Raw genomic sequence first — 14,383 nt, 5'->3', positions numbered from 1 at the left:
CTGTTGCCTTGGGCCTGCACACGAGCACTCTTGGTAAGCTGTAAGATGCTTCCATGTGTAGAGTTATTACTGTCACTCTGCAGAAAGGTAGAGATACGTGTACAAAAGAAGAAGTCAAAACAGCCGATCTCTGCTCTGGGAGCTGTTGCTGCTAAGGACTGTTGTCAGCCTTGTGGGAGGGGAAAGATGAGGGAATCTGTGCCACCCTGTACTTCCCACTTTGGGGAGAGTCACCTCTTGTACTGCAGCCAGCATAGACCACTCACCCAGTTCCCCGGCTGGGGGTGCGGGGAAGCCACCTTCTGGGGTGGGGGGCTGGGGAGCGGGGGAGAACCTCCATTTGAAAGCTGAGAAGAGCTGAAGCTCAGAGAAGGGGATGTGAGTCTTTCAAAGCTGCAGTTAGGAAGTGGGGAAGCCAATGGCCAATACTTGTCCTGACCTGCCTGCCTGCAGCTACCCACCCAGCTCTGGTCTTGGTATCAGCCTGAAGTAGCCCCTGCTTGGTTACTGCCCCATTTAGATAAGCAGCAGAAGGAGGTGGAGGCATCAGGAATGGCCTCAAAGAACAAGAGGCGGAGGAGGAAGGGCCCAGCAAGGAGAGCCTGGCTGCGAATGAAGAGCTCAGGGCGAGACCCCGGGTGGTCAGGACAGCACAGGAGGAACTGCACAGTGAAAAGGCACTTCTGGGCATGCTCCTTCCGCTTAAAGACAGAACAAGGGCCCAAGTGACCAGGCGGGCCAACGCAGGGGTCAGCCACTCAGTGATCCTGGTCTTGGGAGGCAAGACTGACCCAGAGCCCACCCCCAGGGCCTTCCCACAGGCCAGGCAAGGGAACCCCACTCCAGGCACAGGGCCGAGTTTTAGAATCATGTATTCTTATCCCGGCACTTCTGTGGTCTCACTGTGCCACCCGATGCTCTCTCATAACCTCCCTGAGCCTCAGTTTACTCATCTCTAAAAGGATGGACCCAGAAGTTCAGAGCTTAGCTGGTCCCACCTCCCACTCAGCCAGGACCAGGGCCCTGCAGGCAGCAGCCCCGATAGAAGGAACGCTCGCCGGCGCACAAGGCAGGCTGCTCTTCATCGAGCAGCTCCAAACCACTAGAGACCTCTTCCTTTTAATCAAATGGCATAATGGCTGTGAAAGAGCTTACGAAAATAAAAGCATAATTGAAGGGGGTTATTATTAACCATCAACATTAGAGGCAACGTGAGAGAGGACGAAATGGGGCTGGAGATGGGCTTCCGGAGCCCCCCAAGGCAGCTGCAGAAGGAGCCGAGGAGGAGGAGCGCAAAAGGACCCTGTGAGTGCCGGGCTCTCTCTGGGGAGGTCAGACAGCAGCTGCAGAGGTGCTCAGGTCCTGATGAGACCGACAGGCGTGTAACTGCTACAAAAGGAAGAAAGGAACCCCTACTCCACCTCAGAGGAACCCAGCTCGCTGGGATCTGCTGTTTGCAGGAGGCACGTCTCCAACCCAGACGGGAAGACCCTCTGGTTCCCTGCGGGGAGCATATCTGTACTGGAAGGCACAGAGACACTGTTCTGAACACCTTTGCCTAGTGGCTCCTGCTTAATAATGGCAAAGAGCTCACTGTGACGCCAGGGAGGGAGAGTCGGGGACTCTGCCAGGAGTCAATGCATAGAGGGTCCCAGCTGAAGGGTCGCAGAGGCACCTGAGGCCGGCAGATGGAGACGCGAGAGGGAGAGCCTGTGGCACAAAGTGGCCCAGCCAGTTCAGGGCTCGCTGTGGGGAAAGCCAAGACCTCCTACCTGCCAGGTGAAAGCAAGTGTCTGACCTGGCCCCCGGCAGGTGGCAGGGCCTCGTAATGGTTACCCTCCTAGGCTCAGTGCCCTGTACTCGGGAATCTCAGACCAGAAAGCACAACCTTGCGCTCTTGTCTATGAAACTCTGAGTCCAGAGGCCCACGCTTTGTGCCCTGTGAGGCCCTGTGAACCTCACTCAGGAAAGGGAGCTCAGGGGAGGCTCTGTAGATACAGGGAGGTGAGGGGCCTGGTGGGCTGGGTCCACTCACCCACGATCTCGTTCTCCTCCAGATTGATGGTCTCCAGTGCAGGCAGGGTGGTGAGCTGCTCAGGGAAGTCGTGGAACTGGTTCCGGGACAGGTCGATGGCCTTGAGGTGCCGTAGGGTGCTGACCTCGTTGGGGAGGTCCTGCAGGAAGTTCCCTTCCAGGTGGAGCTCTGCCAGGTGGGGAGGAAGAGTTAAGGAGAGGGGGAAGGGGAGCAACCCAGAGGTCACAGTGACTGCTGGCCTCCTGGGCCAGGAAGGCGGCAAGGAAGGAAGCCCCCCAAGGGGCGAACTCCATATTAATGCAAAAGGAGGGGTAACCCCTACCACTGCCACCCATCATTCCAGCTGGGCTCCCTGCTGTTGGCTTTCGAATGGAAGGCTCTGCCCAGCAGAGGTCGCTCACCCCTGCTCAGGGTGGCACATCTGGGGTCATTCCTAAGGCTGGTTTAGGCTGGTTCACATCCTTGAACTGAGGCATCCAGAATGACCAGAGAGGCTTTCCTTACTGCAGCTCAATCAGGCTTGCCTCTCGATTTTGTTCCCCCCAAACACATCCTTAGGACAGAAGCGGTCCCTCTGACCTGGACCACTCTGGCAGCCTCCTCCCTGGCTTCCTGCCTCCAGCCCCTCTCCAATCAACGCTGCACAGTGGGACCTATTTAACCTCATGAGCGCAGCCCTGAGCTCACAAACCTTCAGTGGCTCCCCAAGGCCTCCTCCCTAGGCAATCAAGGCCCTTTGTGATCAGGCCCCTGCAGCTCTCTGCTCCTGCAGGTCCAGCACTCACACCTGGGTCTGTGCCCTGGCTACCCTGGAACGTCCTCTGGGATGATCTCGAGCAAAGAGACACATCACAGGAGAAGTCACACAACATCATCTTGCTGGACTCCTGCATGGTTCTGCACCCCATAAAGAAGTAGTAACAAGAGCTCTCTTTTTCTTTTTGGGGGGGGCCTACTCTGAGTCCCACACACTGCCAGGAGCTGATGCTAAGTGTCTCATCTGATCCTCAGAACAGCTCTGCAAGATTTGTCTTATTCTGCTCCATCTGACAGAACCAGAAATGGTGGCTCAGAGAGGTTAAGCAATTTGCCCAAGATCACACCACCAAGTGGCAGGGAAGCCAGGATTGGGATGACCTGGATGACTCGATGCTGGTCACAAAACATGGGACAAAGGGGCTGGTGACAGAGGCAACAGGAGAGGCAGGTGTGAATATTTAACGAGTGATGCTATGTCCCAGGCAATGTATTAGTCGTTCATGAAATCTCATATAATCCTCCCAACAAATTTCTCTCCCAATTTACGGATGAGAACACTGAGGCTCACAGAGGTCAAGTAACCTGCCCCAGGGCACACACACCTAGCAGTTCCCCATGTTCCCTGAGATTCACAGATAAGGGAGGGAAGTGGGGAATGGAATGACAGTCCCATTTCCTCAGGGAAGTGGGGCTGGGGAGGGGTCCATCCAGACACCAACATCAGGGCAGGGCTGGGTGGAACCTTCAGGAAGCAGAGTCTCTGGAGGAGGCCGAAAACACTTCCATGTGAAGCCCAGTCTGCACATCTTGCTGGGGAGATGTGCCTGGAATCAGCCGGGGGGCATCTCCACAGTTGGGAAACCGAAAAGCTTTTCATCTAACTGCTATCATTTTAATGAAAGCTCAGTGTGGCCTCCCAGGTTTCTTTCCCTGCTGTTCAATAGCTTTTCTATATGTCTCTGTCTTACTGCATTCATGACTCAAAGGCTCTGCAAATCTCCTGCCCTTGTGTGAGGCTACAATGAACATTATCCCGAGGTTTCTGTATGATCACATCCACTCCTCTCAGGGCTGAGGGAGAAGCAGGAGGGCAGGGACCCTTTCTGCCCAGGCTCAGAGCCTGACGGACCCATGGGAGACTTAATCTTCCAAGCTTTACAAACCAGCGTCAACTCACTACCTTCTGACACGTGTCAGAAAGCCAAGATTGCTCCCTTGCCCAGTGAGGTTAATTAAAAGTCCAAGCCAAACAAGGCATTCCTGCTCCAGAAGTATTTGCTCAAGAACCACTCTGAACAGCGGACTCTTCTTCCGGAGCTCTTTTGCCCCTCATGACTTTCCAGCTTGATTCCATCTGGTTGGACCCCATTCTGGAAAAGGGCAACTTTCACTCCTATCACATTACAGACTACTTGCTCACTAGGTGGTCCATCCCAAAAGTACAGTGGATCCTCCTGACAAGCTCTGTCTGGATTCCTCAGGTCAGTGTTCTCGGGAGGAGCAGGCAGGGTCTGGACACGACTACGCGGGGGACCTGCTACAGAATGACAGAGAGAGCAAACCCTCTTGAGCACTCACCACACGCTAGTACCCTCTTTTCAGTGTTTAACCATGTTTTACCTCAACTTAATCCTTACGATGACCCACTGAAGTTGCATAGAATGGATCCCGTTTTACAGATCAGGACATTAGAAATGGCAGAGCCAGGTTCTGACCTCAGGCCAGTGTGGCTCCCAGGTCCGCAATTTTATCCATGCCACTTACTGATTCTCCACACCCTGACACACACAAGGCTGCTCAGCTAGCTACCATGGACAATGTTTGCAGCTGGTTTGTCTTGGAGAAGCTTCAGAAAGATGCACTGCTTAAAATTAGATGCTTTTGCCGAAATTTGTTATCACCAAGGGAGATTTTTGTTTTCACTGATTTAATATTTTCCCCACTCTGTGCATAGCCCTCCTGGGCCTTGTTTGTGCTGAGTTATCTGTTTGAGAAAATTCAGGTCCAGTCCTCCATCACCACTGAAGGCAGCAGGTCGCCTAGCCCTCAGGCACGTGAACAGTGCCAATAACCATAACAGAAACCCAACACTATCCCAACCGTAAATACAAGATTTTGTTTTTTGAAGCCACTGAGATTTGAAATTATTTGTTCCTAATGTAAAACTGGCCTATCCTGACTGATGCAGTTTGTTTCGCTTTAAATGCATTTTCTACTTACAAAAGCAATGCATGCTCACTGTAAAAACAGAGACATCACAAAAATATGGAACACAGGAAAATGAAAATCCTGCGTGTTTCCCCCCACCCAGAACCATTGTTGTTTGGTATTCATTCTTCTATATTTTTCTATGTACATGCTTATGGATGGATGGATGGACCGATATTGTTTTTAAAAACCAAATGGAATCATAGACTATATACTCTTTTGAGAACTGCTTTTTTTACTCAGTAAAGCTGAGGCAGCTTTCCAAGTCATTGCTTTGTGTATCCTTCTCTGGAGATCACTACTCTCAAGACTGAGACTTGCGGATACAAAATCATGCCCCTGCCCAGCATCTCGTTTCCCAGGGAAGGCTGCTCTCGGAAGTCCAGCCCTTCTTCAGCAGCAGGCTCTAAGGAGATGCTCAGCTGCAAGGAGGAGGAGCTGAATCTGCGTGAAAGGCGGCCTCTTCCCCAGCTCAGAAGCACTTCTGAGAAGCAAAAGGCGCAGACGGAGTCATGGCTGGGCAGGCAGGGCTTGCACCCTTGGTGTTCAGCTCCTTGACTGCATTAGGGTAATCAGAGGGGCCGTGTTGAAATTGGGAAGGAAGGGAGAGCTTTCCATTACTGAGCTTCAAAGGGAGCCCAGATCTGCTCTGGAAAGGCAGTGTCAACCGATACCCAGCCGCGCTGGGTCTGGGGCTTAGACCAAAACCGAATAATAATGGCTAACATCTAATGAGCGGCACTATGCTCCAGGTGCTTGTTCTCTGGAGTTTACACGCAATCATCATTTTAATTTTACTATAACCCATTACCTCCAACTTACAGAGAGATGAAATAACTTGCCTAAGGTCACACAAACCCCAACCTCTCCCCCAGTTAATCTGACCTTCCTCTCCCAACCTCCAAACCAGGATGTGAACCCCAGCCAGCCTCCCCAAGAGAAGTGGGCCATGCCGGCCACCTGCTTTTTCCGGTTTTGCACCTCTAATCCCTGCAGCACCTGTCCTCGGAGTAGATACTCAGCAAATCCCTGCTTATTTAGTGGTGAATGAATGATGGGGGAAAAACCAGGACGACCTGGTTCTGATCTAACTCATCATGTGTCCTTGGGCCCATCCTCTCCCTGGACAGCCTCCACGAGAAGGTCCTCCCTGCCCATTTACAGCAGGGCTGTGAGAATGAGTTGAGAGTGTCGTGAAAAGCAGGATGTGCTGCACGATACAGATATGTATTAAGCACCTACTACACGCTCAGCCCTATGCTTGAACATGAAAAGGATAATCTTTGAAAAGTAAAAGCACTGTTTCTGTTAGAGGGGTACAAGATCCATGAGACTTAATTACGGGATTATGGAGCTTTTTGTGGAAAAAAAGCCTGAAAGCTATCATTAAAGGCAGGAATCAAAAGATAAAATAAGAGAAGGTAGATGCCGCTGGGACATATGGCTTGGAGGAAAGTCAATCAGACTTTCACAATTATGCCCAGGGTCTCACTGCCCTCTTGTCGCAGGGTGGAGGGGGTTGTGTGTGGCTGTATTAGGGGAGCTCCAGATGTTTCTTCCTGCCCTCTTACACCAAGGTTCAGAGTCAAACAACCTAGGCTCCCAGGATGGACAGGGTCTCTGGGAGAAGACCTTACTCCATCCCACTCCCAGGACTGTCCCCAGCCTGAGAGCAGCCAGGCATGACATCCCCTTATTTATTATCCCTTCTGAACTGTGGTTTCTGGAGCCTGCTAAATGGATCTCTCCTTCCCCAAGTTCCCCTTATTACTTCCTCATCATCCTTATCTTGGACAATTGTCAGGGCTGACTCAGAGGCCTCAGACTGACCCCAGCGGAGAGACAAGGCCAGCTGATTACATTAAGGGACAGATGAGGCTGGCCTGCAGTAATTACGCAGCCTGGTAGCAAAGGAATGTGCCAACTCCAAAAATACCTGCCCACTGAGGGTCAATCAGCACCTTGGCTGCGACACTGCATCAATGAGCAATTACTTTCCCACCTGCAAGGGCCCTCCTGCAGGGCAGAGTCAGTGGGTCACGTGGAACAATAATTGTCCTTCAAGTGGCCCATACTCAGCACTGCAGGCTCTTCACACAGAGACAGTTGCTGCCCACGGGGAACAGAGGGGAAAGAAGTGAAGTTTCCGAAAGCCACATCCACTCCTTGGGTGGACAGAGGGAAGGGGTGAGAAAACTCTTCTAACCGAGGAGTCTGGGACAGACTAAAATGAAGTGCTAGCCATTCTGCCCCCATGAAAAGGATAGGTGGCTCTCACTCTACCAACGTGAACCAGTTCCTAAAATATATTGCTAAGTAAAAGGGGCAAGTTGCAAAAGTGTGCGTACACTTCACTCCCATTAGTAGTTTGTAAAGGAGCTCTGGATCTGGACCCCCAGTCCTGACCCTATTCTCTCTCACTGTGTGACCTCAGGCAAGTTACTTAAGCTCTCTGTGCTGCAGTTTCCTCATGTAAAACAAAGATAATAAGAGGACTGACCTCACAGAGTCACCAGACTTTGAGTAAATGTGCCCTCACATTATAAAGTGGTTGTCTGCTCCTACACCTGCCTCCCTGAGAGACTGTGGGCTCCTCAAGGACCAGGTCTAGGTCTTGGTTTCCTTATCCTTCCCAGACGTCGGTGCTATGAGGATTAGATGAGATGATGTGTGTAAAACCCTCAGTGTGCAGCTGGTGGGGGTTAAATGCCCAGCCAATTTGGGCTTTCCTGTTATTACCTGTTCATGCTCACGCCAGGCTTAAACAGACGCTCAGGATGAACTAATGAATTGAGTTGAAAGGCAGGCTGTGAGAGACTGAATATACACACAGACAATGGCCAGACCAAGTATAAAAATAGAACTGGGACTCATAACCTGAAGCATCCTGCCCAAGAAAACAAACCATTAGTAAAGCAGCCAGCCCAGGAAGCTAGTCTTCTGTAAGTCAGGCTTGTAGGACGTCAGACTACTATCTCCATCGAAAATCCTGGAAGCCAAAGAATACCCCCTGTAACAGTTGGCCCCAAATGGCTGGGACTTGATCACTAACTGACAGTTTCCCTAAATTTTTGTCCCAACATCCCACTCAGGACCAACCAGAGACAGCCAGATGCGCATCCTAACCAATCCCATAGGACGCCCTGCTGCTGGCTGGCCCGCCCGCCTCCAGCTTCCCCAGGCCAATAGCCTGCCATCAGGCCCACCTGAAGCCTTCTCCCTTTCATCCACTACGAAGCTTTCCCATTCCTCTGCCTGCCTTTGAGTCTCTGCCAAATGCAAGTGACAGTGGCGGACTCCCTGGCTAGAGCAAACTCTGAATGAACGGCCTCTGCTGGTTCTCATTTGGGTGGTCTTTGTCTGTTTCTGCAGGTGTGTCTTACACACCTCTGGCCTGGCAGGCCCAGGACACACTCAGTAGGAAGAGCTGAACGACTTGCATCCGGAGGAAGTGGGGAGATGGGAACCCAGGAGGAGAGGGGCCAGGGGAGCCACAGCCAGACCTCAGGATCCACTCTCCGCAGAACCGATATGCCCTTCCGACAGATTCCATTTTCCCGCCATAAGACGGGTGAAGGATATCAAGGGGATGTCATCATTTAAAGACCACCCAACTCTGAGGCGGCTGTGACCCCAGCAGCAGAAAGTCCCCAGGGTACCCACAGGAGACAACTTGGCAGGCAGGGAGCAAGCAGGTGGCTCTCTCCCCAGCACCCAGGCAGCCCACCCGCTCTGTCAAGAATCCAGAAGACAACGCTAGCAGCCAGTGCGGAGCCCAGCACAGCCTATTCAAGTCTCCTCTTCACACATAAAAGGAGAGGGTTTTTTTACGTGAAAGAGAAACCACAACAAAGGCTGGGGTCCAGAGCCAGGTGGGTCTCTCAGCTCCAGCCCCTCCCTGCCTGGTCACCAACCCTCGTCCACGGCTGCCTCTGTGAAATCCAATTACTGGGCACATAGCAGCCTTGCCTTTGTAATCGGAGGTGGCGTGGGGGGAGCCAGGAGCCACCAGAGCACAGGAGGGGGTTCAAACGGCATTCTTCAACAGACTTCTGATGGAAGGGTATCATGATGCATCACGAATCCAGGGGCCCTAAGTGTGTTTCTCCCACACTTGCTGCTGTGTCCCCGGAGACGGCTTACTTACTTATCCCACAAGGCACTGCCATGTCAAGTCCTCTCCAGGTCCTTGGGCTCATGCAGGTGGCCTGGAAAGGTAGCCCTGGCTGCAGGGTGGGTGACCTGGGTGTACGGCTCTGACAGCCTGGACAAGTGCCTTCTCGCCCTGACCTTCCTTCTCCACCCGTGAGGTGAGATGGCAGTGACAGCTCTAATGTTTTATGGGAGATTCTCCTAACTGGTGGCCCACAGGCTAAGTCTAGCTTGCAAAATGTGTTCTATTGGCTTCCAGATTAAAATAAAAATTAAGTAAAAATGGATAAAATTCACATAAATATCCACCTTTCCAGCTTCAACTGAATAAAACTATCAGAACAAACCCGTGGCACGTCTGCCAGAAGCTGAGTAGGGCACGTACCAGGGGCCACAGTCCCCACCACTCCCTCTTGTCCCATGCCCAATCTGAGTCACTCATTACCTACATGCTAATCTCTTAGGCGTTGGTGTTTATAACCCCTGAACTATGGTCTCGATCTTGACTGCCGGCACTTTAGAACGACTGATATTGATGTTAACAGATGCCTAGGCCCAGGCCCACACCCAGACATTCTGATTCAACTGGTCTTGGGGTAGAGCCAAGGCAATGCTGTTTGTAGAAAAACTCCTCAGTTAATTCTAATTTCAGCCAGGCCGAGAGCTGCTGGTCCAAGGGCCCCGGCAGCTGGGAGGACCCGTCTCACCTGTGTAAAGAAGCAGCCACCGGGCTTCCCTGGTGGCGCAGTGGTTGAGAATCTGCCTGCTAATGCAGGGGACACGGGTTCGAGCCCTGGTCTGGGAGGATCCCACATGCCGCGGAGCGACTAGGCCCGTGAGCCACAATTACTGAGCCTGCGTGTCTGGAGCCTGTGCTCCGCAACAAGAGAGGCCGGCGCACCGCGATGAAGAGTGGCCCCCGCTTGCTGCAACTAGAGAAAGTCCTCACACAGAAACGAAGACCCAACACAGCCAAAAATATAAATAAATAAATTAATAAATTAAAAAAAAAAAAAAGCAGCCACCAGAAAAAGAAGGACGGGAAAAGTGGGCCTGGTCAAAAGCACCCACAGGTGCCGCTGGGGAAACACGTCTTGCCCTGGGATCCCCTCCACCCCCAACATAAGCACTTTAGCTTTTTAGGCACGAACGCAATGAGCTTTGTGAGCTTCGGTCAGAACCGACAACACAGACCAATCCCTCTTGCTTGCCCTGGTGTTTGCGCCCAGTCTAGGTCCCGCCTGTAGCTCCCTCCTGAGCCGCTGTCCGAGCCGCTTCCTCTCCCTGGACTGGGTCTGCCAATTCACCCCTCCCCACTCCCCTCCTGACTCCGCCCAGCGCTCGCACCTCCTGTGGGAAGCTGCATGAAATATGCTCCTCAAGTCCCGCAGGTTCCATCAGCATTTTACGTATTGGTTTCTCTAAACAGGCTCTTAGACTCCTTTCATGCCCCTATCAGATAGAGAATTCCAGAAGGCAGGAATCACTTCTCCTGTGCCCCCTGTGCCCTCCCCAATTCTCCCACCCCACCATTTCATGAACACACACCAAGCGCCCAGGCTGCAACTCCATCCCACGGGTCACTGAGTGGCAGTGGACTCTTGCAGAAGGATGGAGGGGCTACCTGGAGAGTGGAGAGCGGGCACTGCCGCCTGCTTGTCTACCTGGAGGAGCCATTTCAACCTGCCAGCCTCCTGCCCACCTCCCTGCCGAGCACCCGTGTCTGCTTGCTGTACGTGTGCACAGCACAGGAAACAACAGCCCTGGCGTCTGTCACTCCTGAACTGAGAAAGCAACATGGGAGAACAATGCTAGGTTGCAGGGGGGTTGGGGCATGGCGGTCAGAAGGGGGCTCGTACAAGTCTACTGAAAAATAACTACTCCTGAGCTGCAGGACCCCAAATACCCTACTGGTCTGTTCAAAACAAGAGAATCACTCCGGGACCCACACCCTTGACCATGAGTCAATCTGATTCACAGTCAGCTAGAGGCAGGAGTGGCACTTAGAGATTTCCAGAGAACACAGGTCCACCCTTAGAGCCTCCCCTTGGGAATGATCTCCTGAGACTAGCTGACTGGGGACTAGCCCTGGTGACATTCCCCAGACAGGGTCGGAGCCTGAGGGATGAGGGTCAGCATGCCCTCCTGGCCTCAGCTGACCAGGGCCTACCTTGGAGCTGACGGAACGTGGTCATGAACTTGCTGGTGAGGGACTTGAGCTCGTTGTTGGCCAGCGTGATGAGGTGGATCTGGTCGGTGACATTTCGCAGGATCTTGTAGATGCCGATGGGGAAGGAAACCAGCTTGCACTCGGCCAGGTCTGCAGCCAAAGGACAAAGACCAGAGTTAGCAGCCACAGCTGCCCATGGACTTGCCCCAAACCCCACAGACCCGACCCTGTCTCTCCTCCCGGCCTCCTCTGTCTCCTACCTGTCTTCCCTGTGCCAGGCTCAAGACCCTGCCGTCCCTCCTCCAAGAGCCTTCATCACCATTCATCACACTGGGACACACACACTGTGTCCCAGTCTCACACACTGAACCTAACGGCTTATTCTACACCTTCTCTAACAGCACAGCGTGCTAGCTGGAATGCAAAAGACAGAGCTCTGATGACCAGCACTCACAGCCGTGTGCTTGAGGCCCTGAAGGATCCACAAGCCCCTCCAGGATCATCAGACTCAACGGCGAAGCCAGGGTCTTAAGAATACTTTATAATAGTCTACTTCTTTGAAAACAGGCAATTCACACAGACTTTGTGGTTTGACCTTCTTCCCCATCCTGTCACTCTGAAGACAGGTCTGTCTAAGAGGTAGCAGGGAAGCCTCTGTGGAGAACAGTCTGGCAGTTCCTCGAATGGTTAAACCTAGTTATTGTATGACCCAGCAATTCCACTCCTGGGTATATACCTGGGAAAAATGAAACCATGTGTCCACACAAAACAGTACACATGAATGTTCACAGCAGCATTATTCGTAATAGCCAAAAAGTGGAAACAACCCATGTGTCCACCCACAGACGAATGGATAAGCAAAATGTTTATATCCATAAAAAGGAATATTGCTTGGCAATAAAAAGAAATGAAGTATCAATATATACTACAACATAGACAGGCCTTGAAAACGTTATGGTAAGTGAAAGAAGCCAGTCACCAAGGACAATACATTGTATGAGGCCATTTATATGAAATGTCCAGAACAGGCAAATGTACAGAGACAGGAAGTAGACTAGTGGTTACCTAGGGCTGGGGGTATTGAGGGATGGCAACTAAGGGGTGAGGGGCTTCTTTGTTGGAGTAATGCAAATGTTCTAAAATTGGATGTGGTAATAGTTGCACAGCTCTGTGAATATACTCAAACCACTGAACTGTACACCCTAAACTGTATGGTATGTGAATTATATCTCAATAAACCTGTTTCATATATATGGCAGCAGAGAGACACTGAAAGCATGGAGGCTCAGAGATTAGGCTGTCCAGCTCATCTCAGTCACTTAAGTTTCCTGAGCTTCAGTTTTCTCATCTGTAAAAATGGGGGTATCGTTTTCTACCTAGCAAGGCTGTCAGGAAAAGTAAATATAATAAAAAGTACTCAATGTACTAACCAAGTGCCTGGCAGATAAGTAGTGGGAATGCTAAATACAAATGTTGTTTCCCTACTCACCTTCCACTTTGCTCTCCCCTTCCCACCCTACCCAAATCGTCTCCATGCTTCAAGGCCAGTTCCCATCCCACCTCTTCTGGAAATCTTCCTGGATCACCCCCATTACTGGTGATTGCCCCCGCAACCCCGTTCAGGAGCACTCACCAACTCAGACAGCACTGCCCCATCTCTCAACAAACTCTTGTCTTTTCCCCAAAGAGGCCGGGCTTCCCCAGGCACCTCTAAGCCTTTGAAGATTGTTCCAATATTAATATACAAAATTCAATAATATTCCTATATGCCAGCAATAAAATACAGTTTCTAAAGATCCTATTCTGAACAGCACCAATAATGCAAAGTCTATAGAAATAATCAAAATTGAAGCCCTTCTCCCTTATCTGCTTCACAGAATTTCTACTCTGGCTCTAATACCAGCTCAAATGTCACCTCCTCCACGAAGCCTTCCCTGACAGCCCTAAGCTCCAGCCTCTGAGTCTCATATGGTATAAATGAGACCTCTTCATCCTGTATTGTATTAACCTCCTTTTGTGTCTGCTTTCCCACTGGACTGGGAAGACCCCCAGAGCACAGTGTCAGCAGAGGTCCACCAGGCTTGGAGGGCAGGGCAGGGTTACTGGTGACCTCATTAAGCCGGTTTAAGGAAAGAAAGGGGACAGGTGGGGGTAAGGGCAAAAGTCCAAAAGACTGAGGAACCATAGGGGTAGGACATCCTGTTAAGAAGTGTCTTTAGGGAATTCCCTGTTGGCCCAATGGTTAGGACACCGAGCTTCCACTGCAGGGGGCTTGAGTTCGACCCCTGGTCGGGGAACTAAGATCCCACAAGCCGCGTGGTGTGGCCAAAAAGAAAAGAAAAGAAGTGTCTTTACTGTTTCCTCTGGTCCAGGGCTATGTTAGGTGACCCCAGCCCTGCGTACCAGTCCAACGTCAGGTACCTGCTCTTATTATCAGCAAGTGGGGTTTGCAGAAGAGAGTGCAAGGTCCTGCCGGGAAGAACGAATGCCCAGAGGTCAGACTTCCAGTAAAAATAGATCAAGGGCTGGAACCAGACCATCTCTGTAGGCTTGAAGTTTGGGGCAAGCTGAGGATTCTTCAAAGAGCAAACACTTCCAAACAATGAGCCCCCTAGTGCTTTGTGCCAGATGCACAAAGGTCTAGAAAGGAATCTTGTTGTGGTTGTGAATCACAACAGCCCCTTTGGCTAAAAGCAACAGATCTCAGACCTGCTAGGAACAACATCAAGGAAAATGTCAGAAGCTTTCCCTTTAAAACAAAGAGCAAAATAAGGATGCCTTCCATCATCGGTGTCCCTGAATATGGTCTTAGAAGTTCCGGCCAAAGAAATAGAAAGCATAAACATTAGAAACAGACAAAATGATTATTATGTGCATGTGAGATGACTGCATAACCTCAACAAAGCAGTCATCTGACAAAGTACACAAATTAAAAAGATCTCAGCAAAGTGGCTAATTAAAAGTGCAAAACTCAATAATATTGAATTGCCTATATGCCAGCAATAAATATAGCTTTTAGGATCCTATTCCAAACAGCAATATAATATAAAATATAGAGA

At 51.1% G+C, this 14,383-nt stretch overlaps 1 protein-coding gene across 1 annotated transcript in view; it reads right to left on the bottom strand.

Annotated features, from left to right (window-relative positions):
* The window catches only part of LRRC20 (leucine rich repeat containing 20), a 62,587-nt gene that overhangs the window by 17,675 nt on the left and 30,529 nt on the right, over positions 1–14,383 (bottom strand). The window contains exons 3-4 of the mRNA XM_007167736.2: positions 11,325–11,474; positions 2,036–2,203 (exon numbers count right to left, since the gene is read on the bottom strand). Of these exons, the coding sequence (XP_007167798.1) occupies positions 2,036–2,203; positions 11,325–11,474 (318 nt within the window). The remainder of the gene's footprint in view (positions 1–2,035; positions 2,204–11,324; positions 11,475–14,383) is intronic.

The sequence above is a fragment of the Balaenoptera acutorostrata genome, chromosome 16, assembly GCF_949987535.1.
Source record: "Balaenoptera acutorostrata chromosome 16, mBalAcu1.1, whole genome shotgun sequence".
Classification (NCBI taxonomy): domain Eukaryota; kingdom Metazoa; phylum Chordata; class Mammalia; order Artiodactyla; family Balaenopteridae; genus Balaenoptera; species Balaenoptera acutorostrata.
Note: the sequence above shows the minus strand (reverse complement) of the source record. Positions and strands in the feature narration are given on the sequence as shown.